At 38.6% G+C, this 17,996-nt stretch overlaps 1 protein-coding gene and 1 long non-coding RNA gene across 8 annotated transcripts in view; one reads left to right on the forward strand and one right to left on the reverse strand.

Annotated features, from left to right (window-relative positions):
* The first annotated feature begins 731 nt into the window (after positions 1-731).
* The window catches only part of CYLD (CYLD lysine 63 deubiquitinase), a 28,730-nt gene continuing 11,465 nt past the window's right edge, over positions 732-17,996 (forward strand). The window contains exons 1-13 of one of the 5 annotated variants that reach the window (XM_054840363.1): positions 751-887; positions 4,385-4,466; positions 5,065-5,125; positions 5,329-5,985; positions 7,031-7,333; positions 8,144-8,249; positions 9,285-9,383; positions 11,024-11,140; positions 12,824-13,203; positions 14,692-14,857; positions 15,683-15,824; positions 16,389-16,511; positions 17,830-17,921. In XM_054840363.1, the coding sequence (XP_054696338.1) occupies positions 5,479-5,985; positions 7,031-7,333; positions 8,144-8,249; positions 9,285-9,383; positions 11,024-11,140; positions 12,824-13,203; positions 14,692-14,857; positions 15,683-15,824; positions 16,389-16,511; positions 17,830-17,921 (2,035 nt within the window). In that variant the 5' untranslated portion in view covers positions 751-887; positions 4,385-4,466; positions 5,065-5,125; positions 5,329-5,478. Of the gene's footprint in view, positions 888-4,384; positions 4,467-5,064; positions 5,126-5,328; positions 5,986-7,030; positions 7,334-8,143; positions 8,250-9,284; positions 9,384-11,023; positions 11,141-12,823; positions 13,204-14,691; positions 14,858-15,682; positions 15,825-16,388; positions 16,512-17,829; positions 17,922-17,996 lie in introns of all 5 variants that reach the window. The other 4 variants (XM_054840367.1, XM_054840362.1, XM_054840366.1 and 1 more) reach the window with 4 other exon arrangements.
* The window catches only part of LOC129212160 (uncharacterized), a 192,832-nt gene continuing 187,869 nt past the window's right edge, over positions 13,034-17,996 (reverse strand). For all 3 annotated transcript variants that reach the window (XR_008579086.1, XR_008579084.1, XR_008579083.1), the window contains 2 exons: positions 16,131-16,432; positions 13,034-13,168 (listed from right to left, as the gene is read on the reverse strand). This is a non-coding gene — a long non-coding RNA (uncharacterized LOC129212160). The remainder of the gene's footprint in view (positions 13,169-16,130; positions 16,433-17,996) is intronic.

Consider the following 17,996-nt stretch of genomic DNA (forward strand, 5'->3'; position numbering starts at 1 on the left):
TCCGTCTCCACGCGTTCATTTGCAGGCCTGCCGCCTTGCCGGGTCGAAGGCGGCGCCTTGCCGCACCCGCCGCCTGCAGAGTCCCGCGGAGCGCCTCCCCATCTGCAGGCCCCGAGCCGTCAGCCGCGCTGCGGATCCAGACAAGACACCGTCTCAGTTCACCCGACGTGAGTGCTACCCCGCTCCGGAAAGCCCCTCCCCGGGCGCTGCCCCGGCACACAGCCCCAGGCCGCCTTTCGCCGCGAGCCAACAGGCGGGACCGCGCTCGCCGGGCGAGCGACGCCCGCTCAGGCCGCGGGGCTTGGCGCACACGCGCGCTCCTTCCAGAGACTTCTGGAGAGAACCGGCCCGGCCCTCGGGCGGCTGAGGCCCCAGCAGGCTTCTACCGCAGCGCCGGCGGCCGCCGCTCGGGGCTCGAGAGCCGCTAGTCCTGCCTCTGCCGCCAATGGGGGCGCACGCACGCGCCATCAAATCAGCCTCGCCGTAGCTCCCGACGTCCCGCCTTCACGCTCTGGACGGCCAATCAGCGCCCTCAAGGGAGAGCGTTCCGCCAGCCGTCTCTTGTTGACCTCCCCGTCCCCTCCTCTGCCGTTCATACAATCTTGATGGAGTGGTAATCTCCGAATTATCTTGTCACCTGGCGGCGCTCTTCGCCAATAGCGCTACGAAGCGGTGGCGCCGGCGCGTTGTGATTGGCTGTGAGAGAGGCTAGGGGACGAGGGGGCGGGTTCTCTGGGGTAGCAGGGAGCGTTTCGCCGGCCGGAGCACTGGGCTGCTGTGACGACGATGGAGGAACGGGGAGTGGGTCGGGCCGCCGCGGGGCTGTGAGCTGGTGCCGGGGAAGTCCCGCGGGCGGGGCGCCGAGGCCCGGAGCTGGGGATGGGGAGGTGAGCGAGTGAGGGACTGTGAGGGCCGGGTGCTGCCGCGGGACGTTGCTCGGCGCCGTCAGGTAGGAGTGAGGCGGCTGCGCGGCGCGGCCTGGCCCAACCGCCCCAAGCCGCTCTCCCCAGCTGTTTCCATGGCCGCCGGCTCCGCGCTGGAGGTGCGGCGATCGCTGCGGGCAAGGCCGCCCCGGCGGTGTCGGGGCGGTGGTGTCGGGCCGCGAGGGCCGACCGGCAGCGGGGCGAGGCCCGGCGGCCGGCTGGGTCGGGCCGGGCTCTCTCGGGGGTGGTGGTGGTGGTGGCTTCCGTCAGGGCAGTGCGGAGCCCCCGAGCGTGGCCCCTGCTGTGCGTTTCCCGTAGTTCAGTGTTAAGCTGAACAGCCCGTTGCTCCGACTTCAAAAATGTTTCGGGACTTTCCTTCCCTGTTTTGCTCGTAACCGCCCAGAGAGGTAGAGAAAATTCTCAAAACTTGGGGGGGGGGGGGGAGTAATAATTGTTCTCAAAAACTTAGCTTTGCACAGAGCCTCGTGACTTGCAAGTACATATGATGCATCTTACCTTGCTAGGTGATAAACAGATACATCACTCTTGCCGTTAAGCACTCCGGTACCGATGAAAGTTAAATGTGATTTGGTTTTCATTTCAAAATCTGAGCGTATGCATTTCATTTTATTGAGAGAACTTGCATATCCTGTTGACAGAAGAGCTGTCTGCAGAATAGTGATGGTGGTGTATTGGAGTATACTTGCCAAATCTAGTCATGCCAGAGTATTCTGATAGTTAATAATGATTTTTGTTCTTCCTCTAAAGTAGAATATTTGAATCAAATTTATAACGTCTAACAAAATTTAGTGGAGTTTTTCAGCTGCATTTTCTTCTAGAAATCATGTTACCAGTATGAACATATTTGTATCAGACAATATTTTAGCTGCTGTTTTGAAGAAACAATTTCTGTTTTTCCATTCATGGCTTGTATTGCAGTCATGTAATTCTGTGTACATTGAGCCGCAACTAAATTTACTTGCTCCTAGTTTTAACCTTCCCTTGAAAATGATTTTTGGACTATTGAAGAACATAACTTTGCACCTCAGCTGTTTAAAACTTGGTATTTAAAGTGAAAGTTCTGTATGAAACTGTACAATTTATTTTAGCCTCTTGATGTTATACTTTGAATCAGAGCTACAGACTTGTGTGCTCATGCTGGAACCTGATAGCTGATTCAGGCATCTCTGTATAGTTCATCTAAGGCTACTGCAGGGTAGAAACAAAGTTCTCATATTTCAGAGCAAACTGTTTTTATGATTAGATGTCTCTGTAGTGACAACAGTGACTCAAGAGAGGGGAAAAAAGGAAAGTAGGAAAGCATTGAAGTTAGGTAGCTTATTATGGCCTACCTCTGACATTATTTTTAATGCGTTTTTCTCCCCCCCTCCCCCAAGTATGTAGTGTTGCGGTCATAACTGTGTTTTCCTGGTGCTTCCCAAAATCCTTTGAGCATGGAAATAATTCAAGTAGTAGGTGGAGTAAAAGAATGCAATTGAACAGGCTCTGACACTTAAACATCCATGGTGATGGTCAAGTACTCTCTGGAATGCACAAAGTTTTATAGTTGCTGATGTGCAGTGTAATGGTAACTTGTTGCTAAACATAATTTGTTTGGTTCCCAGGTTAATTCATACTGAGATCTAATAGTTTATCCTGGTCTAGTCCGATAACATGTGTGCTGTTTGTTCAACAAGTATGCTTTACTCACAGAATAATCAATTCCATGGAAAATGACTCTAAAAAATAGTCTTAAAATCAGTGGTTTATGTACATGTATTTCTGATGTATTGCCAGAACTTAACATCCTTTGTAGCAAGCTTTTCTATGCTGTTAAAATACAGTTTATAATTTTTATTATTCTAAAAGAAGGAGATTTGGTTTTTAGAGCTGTATATTTTCTTTGTCAGGGGACAGTGGTGGTAGATAAATTTGTAAAGGAAGGCATTTTATATAGTGATAATGAACTTTCCCATAATGGAAAACCTGTTGGTACTGTATTCAGTGGCTTAATAACATCTCTGCGGGTGACAAGAACTTTGAAAGTCTGACCATGTACCATATAAAGTTATTGTTATATAATCTAACTGCAGCTGTTAACATGTTTTCACGCTGAATTCTTTACCACTAAATCTGTGCAGATTACATAATATTGCAGCAGTGGACCTGCAAGCAGGGTATACTTCTTAAAAAAAATAGATGTGATATTATATTTTTAATAAAAATTAGGGTTTTTTAAGCTCTTGAGCAGACTTCTCTGTTAATGTATTGTTTCCATACATACTTACTAAAATTAAAAAGAATTATTTCTAAAAGTGAAATAGGAAAGGCCATGATCCTTGTAATGCCAGAGATAATTGTTTGCAGTGTATTGGAGGTTGATTAACTTTGTAGACTGGCTTGCAAAAAGAAAAGTTAAGTCATCAGCCTTTGAAAGCTGAGAACATAAAATGGAACTATGAAGAACTAGACAGTACCAATTTTTTTTCCCCAGTGTCTGGAAAATGTAAGAAGAGAGAACTAGACAGAAGTTGGATGGAACTCTATTTTAATATCTGAGTAGACTTATAAAAACTAATGCTCATTTAATCATGTTTCCTTTGGGGGGAAGATCCTGTTGTGTTCTTCATCAATTCCCATATAAAACATTACTATTTCAATCTGAAACTGATATCAGACTTTCTTGTTAATCATCAACAGACATTAAAGACCATTTATGTGTATCAAATAAAAGTGAAGAAAAATATTTTTAACTTGAAAACAGATTGACAGTCTACCAGACTTTATCTCAGTGAGGTCTGAAACTGTCCAGATTCTTTCCCTCAGATGTTCATTACTTTGCAGATGGAAACATTTTAAACCACATAATTCCTGTGAGCCGCTGCAGCAGCAGCATCAAAGTGTGATGATGACATTGACACCCCTGTGTAACATCTGTGAAGATGAGAAGCATGCTATATTCAGAGTTTGAATGGCTGTATGGTACAAGAGCCTCGCTAGGAGGCTCAGCGGGTCAGCATAGAAATGTGCGAATTCCTAGTAGCTGGAAGATGCTACTTTGCATAAATTTCAGGTCCTCTGTTAATACTTTTCTTTGGGTGAAAGAGTTTTCTTAAATATTCTTTTTGTTTAAAAAGAGATCCTGAAAATAATTACAGTACTGCTGGATGCCATTGCTTTCTGATAGCTTCTGAAGCTGGGATCAAACTGAGTAGGAGAAATAGCAATAGATTTTGTGGTATTTGAATGCCATCACAGAAAAGATCTGGAGGAATAGGGTAGCAAGACAAGGCACAAGGACAAAGAGTATTTGCTTTTTATTTACTGAAGCTAAATCCATAAATAATCATTGAGATTCTCCTTTAACTGAATGCAAACTGTGGCATCACAGATTACTAACAGGAAAACTTACGTGACAATATATTCTTAACTTGTATGCTACCCTTTTCTGTTATCTTTAGAAGAAGAGCAAATCCTGTTAAGGTACTGCGGATCTTTCTTCGTATATCCAGTAGGACCTAAACTGTAGAAATATATATGTGTGTATGTATTTTACTTTTGTATCTGCTACCATGTGCAATGACGTATTTTCAAATTGTTCTTGTTTAGTTTATTCGTTGAGAACTGTAATTCTTATAATGATGTTTAACTAAGGTGTTTTCTTCCAGGGTATTTTAATAACTGTAAGTGATATATTTTCTACTTTGTTGAAGTGAATTATCTTTCTAAAATGATTAAAAAAAAAAAAAAGCCTCCAGGTTTTTCTTCCGAATTGCACGTGGCAATGCTGGTGCAATTTGTTTTTCATACGTTGTTCATTGCTTACTGGAACTGTCCATTTCTGTTATTTAAAGAAATGGCTGTTACAAATTACTAAAGTTTCCATTTTCTGTTGCTATATTACATTGACACAACTTTCTACTTCACTAAATCAAAATGTTGTGTGGGATGACAGATGCAGTACACTTTGTCAGAAATAAGTAGTCACTAAGCATGGGAAAATGTCTTTGTAGCGGAAATCTTCCATAAAATACTGTTGGTAAACTTGAGCAGGATATTTATTCCTGTTCATCTGAAATTAACATTTGTCTTCCCTTTCACTTATGAGTGTTTTCTGCATTTCATTATACTTTTTCCATAGCCCCTTGCTTCAAGGAACTAGAGACGGAAAGGAAATACACAGCAATAACAAGTAGAAATGGGTATGTCCGTGCTCACAGTACTATGGCTGTTTTGTGACTATGTTTGCTGTCTCAGATTTTGCTGAACTATTTTTACTCTGTAGGAGGAGTGGGGCTGGTCACAGATTTAAATGATTGTCTGTTGTTTTACTTAGGACTAGCTGTAGTTCCCCAATTTAATTTTGCCTTTTTTTTTTTTTTTTTTTTTTAAATTTTAATTCTAGGCTTTCTGCTCTGGATTTGGTTCTTTACAAAATGAATATTGCATTGTTTCACAAAGGTTGGACGCTCCAGTAGGATTTGTCACGATCAGAGCATTTAAATCAACAGCTTTTCTTCAAGACTTCTGTGCAGCTTTTAAAGTTTTAATCACAATGAATTCAGGCTTATGGAGTCAAGAAAAAGCAAGTTCATCCTATTGGGAAGAGCGGATCTTTTACTTGCTTCTCCAAGAATGCAGTGTCATAGACAAGCAGACTCAAAAGCTCTTGAAAGTGCCCAAAGGTAGCATTGGGCAATTTTTCCAAGACCGTTCTTCTGTGGGACACTCCAGAAATATTCCTTGTAAAGGCAAGAAACTGCAGATTGGATTAAAGATTCTGGAACAACCTCACGCAATCTTGTTTGTGGATGAGAAGGATGTTATAGAAATAAATGAAAAACTAGCTGAGTTGCTTTTGGCCATTACTAACTGTGAGGAAAGATACAGTCTGTTTAAAAGCAAAAGCAGGTTAACTAAAGGCATCCAAATAGATATTGGCTCACCTGTTAGAGTACAGTTGAGATCAGGAGATGATAAATTTCCTGGAGTTGTTCGCTTCAGAGGACCTTTATTGCAAGAAAGGTCCCTAACAGGAATATACTTTGGAGTAGAGTTGCTGGTAAGTTTCTTACTAAGGGAGAGCTTCATATATATTTTATAAGATGAGCTAAAAATCTTTTGTTTAAAGAGGCAGTCATAATATATCTTTTTCTCTAGAAATATCATTACCCCTAAAAATTCTGTAACCTTCAGTCTTTTCATAAGTATTTTTATTAAATACCTGTGAACACACCATATCACATCAGCCTTGTATTCTATATGTTAAGTGAAGCTTGATGAGGTGCGTGAGCTGGCAAAAAGACTTGAACGTACTTTGACTCTTCCAGCCTAGAAAAATTTAATTACTTCCATCCCCATTGTGGCAAATATCTGACTCAGATCTCTGAGTACTTTGTTTTGCCCTGCATGTGGCAGGATACAATCCATAAATGCAGGCTTGTATTTTAGGGCTGCTGGATTTGTAGAGCCCTAAAAGTCAAATGGCAACTAGTTAAAATAGAGAATGTTGCTGTTGTGTGCCCCTAGTGAGGTATTTCTGCAAAATTAATGTCAACCATAAGCTTTTGAAGGATTAGATTCAGGAGACTGCCACTCTTGTATTAGAAGTATATTTTTCAAAGTCCTCTTTAAACTTTTCCCAAATTCTTTGCAATTCCCACTAACAACCCCAGGGAGTATCAGGCCCAAAGACTTGTGAAAATCAGCTCTCTTTATTTGGCATCTAAGTGGAATTTTTGAATGCTTAGCGTTATGTCTAGTATGAAGTAGTCTTGTCTTGATCTGGCAAAAATTTGATGATGGAAGCAAGATTTGCACCTGAAGAAAACATGCTTCTCTGAGTAAAAAGGCTTCAGCCTGCAGCTACTCTCTAATCTAATGACATTTTACTGATTATTCCCCTTAGATAGGGTGTATATTTGCCACAAATTCTGGCAATAGAATTCTCCCAATATAATGATAGTTCATCAGGCAGCAAATTCTTACTGCAATTTCTTCAAAACACTGGATTATGTTACCGCTTTTGTAGTAGTCTGCTTTTGCACAAAATACATTTCTTTTTTTTCTTTTTTCTTTTTTTTTTTTCCTCCTCCTCCAACACTTAGGAAGAAGGTCGTGGTCAGGGCTTTACTGATGGACAGTACCAAGGCAAGCAACTTTTCAGATGTGATGAAGATTGTGGGGTTTTTGTTGCTTTGGACAAACTGGAGCTGGTGGAAGATGATGACAATGAACTGGAAAGTGACTATGCAGCTCCAGTTGACGCAATGCAGGTAGAACTTCCTCCTCTGGAGATCAACTCCAGGGTTTCTCTGAAGATAGGAGAGAGTATAGAGTATGGGACAGTTATATTCTGTGATGTCTTACCAGGAAACGAAAGTTTAGGATACGTTGTTGGAGTGGACATGGTAAGAAAATAATCTGACTTTAATAACTTTTGCATGTGTGTTAGCTAGTAAATTACATGCAATATAGAAGAAGAAATATTATCGACAAGCTGCTTCAGCGGAGGCTGACCTAAAATGGGAAATAAACACTTGTGTTCAAAGATGCCCCTTGGTGGTAATTCTTTTCTGGCATCAAGTAAATGATATCCTATTTGATGCTAAACAGTTCAGGAGCAATACTCTGGTTACTCTGAGGAGCCTCCACTGAGCTACTTGCAATGTTAGATGTCAGTCTTGAAGTCAGAGTTGAGTGTTTGTCTTGTGAGACTGGCTTTGTTTTTGCCTTTTTTAAAAGTAGGCTGGATGCATTTTTCTTTGTTAGCTGTTTTTAGTTGATCTTTCAAGAAAATTTTTAATGACAAGCTTCTCATTATTTCTTGTAACTTGAATTTTTTTAAAATGAACAGCTCTCAAATTTTTGGTAGTTAAAGGACGTTTTGTTTTTGTAGATCAGGTACTTCTATTTTCTTGATTGCAGTAGCTTTTGCTTAACAGTGCACTGGAATTGTTCTAACTTATAAATAATGGATTTTAGTAGAGAATGCTTGTTAAAATAGGAAATATTTCTCAAAAGAACAGTTTTTAAGTTTATGTTTGTCTTTAAAGACTGTAATGTTTGGCTGTTCTAAATACAAAGTTTGTTACAGGAAAAACTAGATGTTGTCAAACCTTTCATTTTCCTACTTTTTACGTTCCTAAAGGCATATGTGTGTATTCTGTATGATGTAAATCTTCTCTTGGGGTACATGTAACATTTTTTTCTATTTTTAGGATAATCCCATTGGAAACTGGGATGGAAGATATAATGGAATACAGCTGTGCAGTTTTGCAAGTGTCGAAAGTACACTTCTTTTGCATATCAATGATGTTATTCCAGGTATGCTCTGCTTTCTTAACCAGAAGGCAAACTTTGATAACATCTCAACCTAGGCAGAGTTATATAATTAAAACAATACTGCAAAACTAATATCCTAAATTCACTTGAATTGGCTTAGCCTTCTGTGTTGTATTTCTCTTCAGTTTCCTCCTCCTTTTGTTACAGTCTCACTAGTAGGTTTAATATTGAACAAAATCCATGTCAAATTGTATAGTAAATACTATACAGTTGTATAGTATTAATGAATATGTGAATGTCTGTAGCAGGAATCTTTTTATTGAATGTTGTTCAATTTACTTCAGGAGTTAAAATATCTTGGCTCAGAAAGCTGTTCTGTGTTTTGAAATGTCAAGTATTATTGATGTGTTCTGTGAGTGAATACTTTAATAGCAAGACTGTGGAAAAAATTCACTATCTGTGGTAATTCACTGAGTAGTGTTAATTTGTAACCACTACAATCCTCTGATTCCTTTCCTGAAGAAAGAAAGAAGTTTTGTGTAAGACTTTTGTTTGTGCCCTATCCGAAGACTAATGAGTGTGCAGTCTTGTACAGCCTGTAGTCTGTAACTGTTGCCCTGTCTCTTCATTTTGGCTAACTTTTCTTATGTTCACCTCCTAAGTGTGAGTTTAGTTGAGATGCATGTTTTGTATGAATTCTCTCTCCTTCTCCCTTCGTGGGGACTTCTCCATTTCCAGAAAAGAGCATTTGTTGTAGATGTGTTGGTAGAAAACAAAGTTTGGAATTTCATGCCTCTGTTTCCCATAATGGAAGCAAGCACTTATTGAAGAATGTGAAATCAATCTATTTGATGTGTCCAAGAAATAATGGTAGACTTAAAGTAATTGCTGATGTGATAGAAGCAAATCATATATACATAAAATGTTGGTTATGTGCAAACAAGGTTTTGCTCCACTCAGTTTTAAAACTTGCGATGCTAGACCTTGGTTCAGTTATGTTTCAAGTTGAACTTCTCTGTGACATAGCTTCCCTTTTCTATGCTTTTACTAATATTCTCTTCATATACCATGTCTTAGAGACTGTGTCACAGGACAGGAGACCTCCTAAGCTTGCCTATACCTCAAGAGGTGGTGGTGACAAAAGCTTGTTCAATCACAGTAAGCCAAAGGCTACAGGTATGTATGGGAAGTGATTTTCTTTACCTATGTAAGATTACAAATTTCTGTTGCCTGGCATTTTCTATCACTTCATTAATTATTTCAGTTATGTATCAAGTTAAATTTCTCTCAAGTAGAGTATTAGTATGAATTTATTTAATCATAGTAAAGATGGTAGTTTAAGATTGCTCAAAATACCTTCACTTTCATGAAAAAGTTTGAAGTTTAGCAAAAATTCAAGAATGTATTACTTAGTTGTCTAGTGTAACCAGTTCAGGGCTGTATTCTGTCTTTCTAAAAGCGTGGTGTTTTGTTTAAATAGATAGTTTGTTGTTGTCTTCTTTCTGCAGAACTAGAAACTTCCGAATTTTTAGCCCAGGAGCAGATCTACTTAAGAGTGAATATGTTAATTTTGCTGTGATTCAAAACCAAAATTCAATTTCCCAAAATACAAACTTCTTTTGACTCTGGTTTTGGCCAGGTCTGAAAATCCTCCCAGGGAAAAAAGTCAGAAGGGAAATATTTTTTCTTCTTTTTTTTTTTTTTTAAAGGCAGAAATCAAAATTCAGTGTCTTTTGAGTTTACTAGTGGCTATTTTGGGTTGTACTATACTAATACAGTATATTCTGTAAGCTTTCATTCTATCTGACATTGGATTCTGGCAGAGATGGTTGTCACTGAAGTAACTGCAGTTACATGTTGGCACAAGTTATAGCTGTGTGGAATTGGACTGGTAATTTATTTGTCCTCTCTGAATTTATTTTTTTTTTTTGCTCCAAAAACAAAGTGTCGTGGTTTAACCCAGCAGGCAGCTAAAACAACCACACAGATGTTTGCTTACCCCAGAGTGGGATGGGGGAGAGAATCAGAAATAAAAAAATAAAACTTGTGGGTTGAGATCAAGACAGTTTAATGTGACAGAAAAGGAAGATGCTAATACTACTAGTAATAATAGACTATAAAAGGAAATGATGCACAGCACAATTGCTCACCACCTGCAGACCACCGATGCCCAGCTAGTTCCCAAGCTGCAGTCCGAGCCTCCAGACAGCTTCCCCAAAGTTATATACCGAGCATGATGTCATGTGGTATGGAATAGTCCTTTGGCCACTTTGGGTCAGCTGTCCTGACCATGTCCCCTTCCAACTTCTTGTGCACCCCCAGCCTCCTTGCTGGTGGGGCAGCATGAGAAGCTGAAAGGTCCTCGACTTGGTGTAAACATTGCCCAGCAACAACCCAACCTCAGTGTGTTATCAGCATTATTCTCATCCTAAATCCAAACCACAGCAGCATACCCGCTACTAGGAAGAAAATTATCCTAGCCTGCTGTACACTGCTGTACGCTGAATCTCAAATGCTTTCTTATATCCATGATTTTTATAGTAATGAAAAATTTGCACTTGAGGGGTATTTTCTGCCTTCTTTTCAGGTTGGTGACTTGAAAGTTGAGCTTCAAGGACTAAGTTGGTTTGGGGTAAACTGCTACCTTGTTGCAAGCTTAAAACTGGGAGAACTTTGATGGGAGAGTTTGCTGCTTTGTGGAAAGGCAGTTATGGCTTCTTCAAAGTATAGTAACAAATTTATACTATGAAATAAGAGCATAGCTAACATTTTGTAAACAGAGATTAATCTCTTCAGTAAAATGTGTTGTTTTGCAGGACCTACCTCTGAATCTGGAAATAGAAACAGATCTGAAGTCTTCTACACATTAAATGGCTCATCAGTTGACTCTCAGCCTCAAACGAAAACAAAACCTCCATGGTATATTGATGAAGGTAAAAAAAGATTATAGTCTTTTAAGTAGGCATACACTTTCTGTAAAAAAAAAAAAAAAACAAAACTAAAAAACAAAAAACCCTCAAACAAATAAAAACCAAAAAACCCCTAGAGTGTATTGATGTTCTTCAAATAAAACAAGTATGAGTTTAAATTTAAAACAGTTGGAATATGTTGTCTTAGTGGAAGATGTACTATATCATAGAAACATCTTGGAACACCCATGAAAATATACTCTGTCTTAATTGACAGACCTGTTGTTTTATCCTGCATGTAGGAGATTACATTCTTGGCAATGTATGCGCAGCTCTGTGGGAATGCGTATGTCTTGCAGGCAAAATAAAAGCTGAGGCTTGGAAGGAAGATATGAAGATATTCCTTGTAGCCAAGTACATGGAGTAATTTTATTTTGCCTTTTTGTAGCTAATGTTACAGATCTAAGGGAACTGTGGTGTTCTAAGGGAACTGTGGTGTTCTGACATGCCAGCTAATCAGTCTGGAAGTAGGGGGAAAAAATAATCTGACTAAGCATAAATGATTTTTCAGTATTTTTAAAAGTTATTTAAATTCTAATGAGTATGGGCGCACATACCATAAGGATCAATATCTTGATTTGCTTCCAGATCTGTTTTTTTTATTTTATTTTTTTTTCCAAAGTGTGGCTGGCTGGCTTAGTGACTGAAGGGATAAATACTAAACTAATAATGTTAATTTACAATGGAAACCTATTGCAGTGGTAGCCTTTGAATTCCATGAACCATAAAAGAAAATGGCTTAAAATTATTCTTGATTGCCTAACAGATGTTGTTCCAACAGCTTGGAACTCTGTTTAAAAATTAGTTATAGTTATAATGTTTAAAATAAAAAAGGTAAATATCCTATCTAGAAAGGACTAGGGAAGTAAAGGATTAAATAATATTTTTTTTTTAAAATTTTTGGACATTAACTTCAGTTAATAAAACAGCATAGGGAGAAGAGGCGATAAAGAAGAGGCTTTTGCTCTGTGAATACCAATTGTGTATTAGAGATGATGCAGAGAGACGAGAAGATACAGAACACTTGTGCTATTACATCTAGTTGTGATCTCATTTATCAAGCACTGCATTAGTCATGACTTATTTAAATCCTTTATTCTGTATAGATTCCTCGTGTTAGAACCAAAGTATTGTGATAGAGCCAGGGGATAAACACTCTTCCATTTGCAAATCATGTCTGCAAGCAATTACTCGTCTCTGTATAAACTGTGAACCAAATCCTTTCCTCAGTCATACTGACTAGCGAGTTCTTCCTAGTTTTTCCCATTACAGACTTAATCCTTGGGGCTTTTAACTTGTATTCAAAGAAAAATTCAAATGTGGGGGTAAAAAAATTAAAGTTTTTAATCTAAACATTCCTGTAGTTTCTGGCTAACATCTTTCTCTGTGCTGTTCGTTTCTATTGGTTGTGGTAAAAGTGGTATGGCTACAGCAGTGTCGCCTCAGCCAGTTCTGTCCAGGGTTGCCAAGTGACAAAAGCCTTCCTACATGTCCCCAGCTGTTAGTGCCCCCTATACAGGGGACACAATAAATCAGATGTGGTTGCAGATAGCTATCAAACCAATAAAGTGTAAGTCTTTCCTTTTTTGAGATGGGGGGCAAAAAAGCCTGTATCATTTACTAACATCTTGGTTTTGATTTTAACAGTTGCTGAAGACCCTGCAAAATCACTTACTGATTCATCTCCTGGATTTGGGCATTCTTCACCACCACTACAGCCACCTTTAACAAACTCTGTGTCTACAGAAAATAGATTTCACTCCCTCCCTTTTAGCTTGACAAAAACGTCAAGTACTAATGGTACTATTGGACATAGTCCTCTCTCTTTATCCGTTCAGTCAGTCATTGGTGATGTAAATACTACGGCTAACCAGGAGAGTCCATCAACAGCAGGCCCAGTCGGGAACTCACATGGTCTTGAAGCAGGTTCCTTGGCTGAAGTTAAAGAAAATCCTCCGTTTTATGGAGTAATCCGCTGGATTGGTCAGCCCCCTGGAGTAAACGAAGTATTAGCTGGACTGGAACTGGTAAATATAAATTGTAGTTCATATTAATATTAATTACATGTTACTAGTTTTCTTTGTGAGGATTGGTGCCTGTGTACTTTTCAAAAGCAGTCAGTCTGGAGGAATTTGCCCAAGCAGGTCACCATGTGATCTTAAAACATAGCTAAATTCTTAGATGAGGTCCAACTTTGGCTGCCCTAGACCCTACTCTGTTAATAGGCTCTGAGATGGGTTTATGTCACAATAAGTAATTGAATTTTTTGGAATGGTCACTTACTTACTTTAAAGGAGCACCCTTTGCTTACATTATGGAGATTTTAATTGAAAAAAACCCAACCGTATGTAATGGTTCTTTACATAAAATGCCCTGGCTGTAAGGTTCTTTACTGAATATCAGGTTTTTGTTTGGTTGGTTTTTTGAGTACCAGCAAACAGGCAAGTGTCAGAGTTGACTGTCAGAGTCATAACACTGTTTTTGATAATCGATGGTAGTGATATTGTTGATTTGACAGCCATGTGCTTTATGTGTTCCTGTGAGCCCTTTGTAAATTCACAGTTACTGAAAACATGAATTGCTGTTATGTACTGACACCTACTCTGTGGCAGCTGCTGCCGAGGTTGTGACTGACTATCAGTTAAAGTAATGTGTACGCAATTGGTGAGATGGGGTTCTTTATTTTGGGAAAATATTCAATAAATTTTCAGATAAAGCAGTGTACAATTACGTAAATCAACAAACACCTTTAGCAAAGTAGGTAAGAATGTGACTGGAATTTCAGCTGTTACAAAAAATCTTGATGCTTGTGGATTTTTTGGGTGAAGCTCAAGCTGTGGTTTGCCGCAGGTGTTCTGAGACTGCATCTTAGGATGCCTTGTGTTAAATTGGGGTCTTGGACTTGCCCGTCATGTGTTTCTGTGTTAAAACCTAGCAGTTGTTAGTAAGCAGGCAATATACCTTAAATCATGTTATCAAAGATAAATAATGATAACTTGTTATTTTTCATACCTAGTTTGTGTTGTCTTTTTTTGTGTGTTTTGAAGCAGATGTTTTTCTTGTGCAGGCCACAGTCCCACTGGAAGTATTCATAGTACCCAGTGCTTAGTGATTTTAATTGAGTTTTAAAAGGTGCTCAGAAGTGCATGTGTTCGCTTTCTAACTACAGAGGGAATCTGGAGTGACTAGCTAGCTTAGTTAAGTTCCTAATATTGACTAGGTTTAATTCTCACTCTCTGCTCCCACCTCCCCCAAGCTGCTTCTGATGGAATTTTTGGTTTATTTTGGATGGAGTCAAAGTTTAAGCATGAAGAAAAAAGGTGCAACTCTTAATTTCCTCAATAAATCCAGTTGAAGAACACTTCAGCTGAAGCTTTGTATACTAAAATACAGGAACATTGTATATCAAGCTTCAGGGTACCTGAAGGGTGACTTATGGGTAGATATTTTATCAAATATCTTACTGCAGAATTCTAGAAATAAGGAAAATAATGAATTCTCACTTGAATTTTCAGGAAGATGAATGTGCAGGTTGTACGGATGGAACGTTTAAAGGAACTCGATACTTCACTTGTGCTCCAAAGAAAGCTCTTTTTGTTAAACTCAAAAGCTGCAGGCCAGATTCCAGGTTTGCCTCGCTACAGCCCGTTTCCAACCAGATTGAACGCTGCAACTCTCTAGGTACTGACCTTCTGCTTATTACTTATTTATCAGCTGGGAACTGACCTGGGTTTTAGTTTCATTTATTCCTGCAATAAATTCTTTGTACTAAACACTTGAAAAATCTGTACAGATATTACTTAAATGAGATTAATGAATAGAAGATCAGTCTGTACAGAACATAATACGTCTATGGATTACTTTTTTATGCTTTAAAACGAGAAGAAGTTCATATATTTAAAGATGTTTCATAAAATTAAGGGATTTTTTTGTTATGCTGTACATTCTTTACTTTAGAAGTTGTAAAGCAATCTTGCTGAAAATGGTATTTGTAACTCCAGCAATATGTGATTGCATTAGCAGAAATAAAGACAGGGTTTTTTTTCTGGAATGCCAAATTATTTTTTTTTTTTTAAACCTAGAAAAGTATGTATTTTTATGGTGGAAGTTAGTGGTGAAAAAACTCAATTTTTTTTCTAACTTCAAATATTATAGATTTCTTGGGTCATGTCATATTGTCTGGGACAACAGCAAAGAAAAAAAGTGTCTGATACTTGTAAGATAGTGTGAACAGGGCATTTATAATGAGAACTTCATTCCTACTGGATAAAATTAATTCAGTGCTGCAGGCTTTTTGAAGCACTCTAATGTGCATTGTCAGTGGAATGTAAGGCCTTGTTCATTCTCTGGAAGACAGTGAGTCTCAGCTATAATAAAGTGCTATTCTAGTCCAGAGAAGGAATGCTTACACTAAGGCAGCAACTTAGGTATAAAACATTAATAGGAAAATCTCAAGGGGGATAAAATTTGAGGCTTTAAAGTGTCTTTTGAAAAAAAAAATTTCAGCCTTTGGAGGTTACTTAAGTGAAGTGGTAGAAGAAAACACTCCTCCAAAAATGGAAAAAGAAGGTTTAGAGACAATGATTGGAAAGAAGAAAGGTATCCAGGGTCATTACAACTCCTGTTACTTAGACTCCACCTTATTCTGGTAAGTTCATAATTTGTATAGTGGCATCCCATGCTAGAAATGCAGAACACGTGATCTTTGTTGTAATGACTGTCTGTCTGTATTATTGTGCAGCTTACAAAGTTGTGCACTGTAATCTTTGACACATTTCTATGCTACTTCAATTTGAACAAGTTCTGCAGCATTCGCTGCATAACATGAAGCGCTAATTGTGTCCAAATGGTACTGGCCGTTATGTATCTCTGCTCTTTTTGACTGAGTCCCTGGACTGTAAATAGTTGAAGGATGAAAGAGCACACAGGTTGGGGGGTGGAGGAAGGGAAATACCTCTTTTAACTTATTTGCAGAATCCTGCCTTGGCAACTGGTTTTGTACTGTGTTGCAGAAAGGATACTGGGTTAAGAGTAGAATTTAACTACTTAGTACAGCTGTGTTGTCTTCTGTCCGTAACTATCTCTTTTTGAGTTTGTTTACTTCTTTAATTCTTCCTGTGGCTTTGCTTGGTTTGTCTTAGGTTGCTCAGGCATCTGAATGGTTGTATCTTCCAGAATCAAAGCAGCCTTCCTTTTCTTTTCTTCTTTGTAGCCTGTTTTCTTTTAGCTCTGTTTTGGACACTGTGTTACTCAGACCTAAAGAAAAGAATGATGTAGAGTATTACAGTGAGACTCAAGAGCTGTTGCGGACAGAGATTGTGAATCCTCTGAGAATGTAAGTAAAGACATGAACTGGTCTCTTGTCAATGTAAATTTTACACTGGATCCCGCTGCGTATGCATTCCTATGACAAACCTGAAAAGTTTGGCTAGCTGCTGCTGCCAGTCTGTTCGGGTTTTTTTTGAGCATTTTTACTTGTTCTTCATGGTAAATTTGATGACTGCTAACTGGAAATAGTTATTCATTGTTTGGTGATAAAATATTTCCACTAGTTTCTATTTGGAAATGCAGTCAGTATAAAGCTATTGTAAAATTTGTATAGATATGAATACAAAAGCATTGATAAATATGTTATGTTCATTCACAACATTCATATTTATATATTTTTAATGCTGCTGTTCTTGACAAGAAAAGTATTTGGGTTATCTTATGTGGAGTTTCACAATTTGATAGATTTGGTGGTGCTTTAAAAGTTTAATTTTTACACGTGGTCTGCAAGTGGTCAAAGCACTTTTAATAAAAGACCTTAACATGAGCTTTGTAATTTCTTAGGTACAATGAACAAAGGAAATATGGCTAAAATCTGCATGAAAAGTTATTTGTCTTTAGCTCAATTTTTTTTTTTTTTTTTAAAACATGCAGATAATACAGTTGTAGTTCTGAAATTCTGTGGGTCGTCACTGAGCAATTTTTCACAAAGGTTTTCTTTTGATTCCTGAAATGAAATGCTGGCTTCTGAACCCTTGTTCTTGTAGGGGTGTGTGTACTGTGCCTGGTGTGTTCCAGGTTCTGTGGTATAAGTAGTAGGATACACACACCAAGTAACAGAAATCTCAAGTGGCCAAGAAGACCAAAAGTCTTACTTCTCCTACTTTTCCACCATGCTTAAAACTTTCTTTGTACTTTTTGTAAAGTTTTAGAGGAAAAGAATGAATGCTCAAAACTTCAGCTTATATGGTCAGCGGTACAGTTCTGTATCTCTTTCTCAGATACTGAAATATTTTTTTGTTAACAACTCCCACAGTGCTGTTGTTATGGGACAATCTGAAAATGATGTATTAAGCAGTGCAAATTAGAGTGAAAACAAATCAAAAGTAATTGACTGACAAATCAGAAAACAGTGATCCTGGTAAGTTAATGTTTAAAAAGAGCTCTAAAGGTTATGCAAGAACATTCAGCACTGCACTAAATTTAGACCGCATTAATAAAACTGGAAGTCAGATTGAATATGAGGAGTCAGTACATAGTTTTGAAGAAATACTGTACACAAAGAAGGATCTGAGAGCCTGTATTTCAGCTTTTAAGATGGTATTTTCTGCTTCTCCGACTTGATCACAAACTAGCTAATAGCTTATTAAACCCATTTATCTTAGATATGGATATGTATGTGCTACAAAAATAATGAAACTGAGGAAAATACTTGAAAAAGTTGAGGCTGCATCAGGATTCACTTCAGAGGAAAAAGGTAACTGGGGAGGTTTTCCTTTCTTTGAGATTTGTAACAATCATAATACGAAGGAATTAAAATACCTTGCTATAT

Source organism: Grus americana, chromosome 13 (genome assembly GCF_028858705.1).
Source record: "Grus americana isolate bGruAme1 chromosome 13, bGruAme1.mat, whole genome shotgun sequence".
NCBI classification, from domain to species: domain Eukaryota; kingdom Metazoa; phylum Chordata; class Aves; order Gruiformes; family Gruidae; genus Grus; species Grus americana.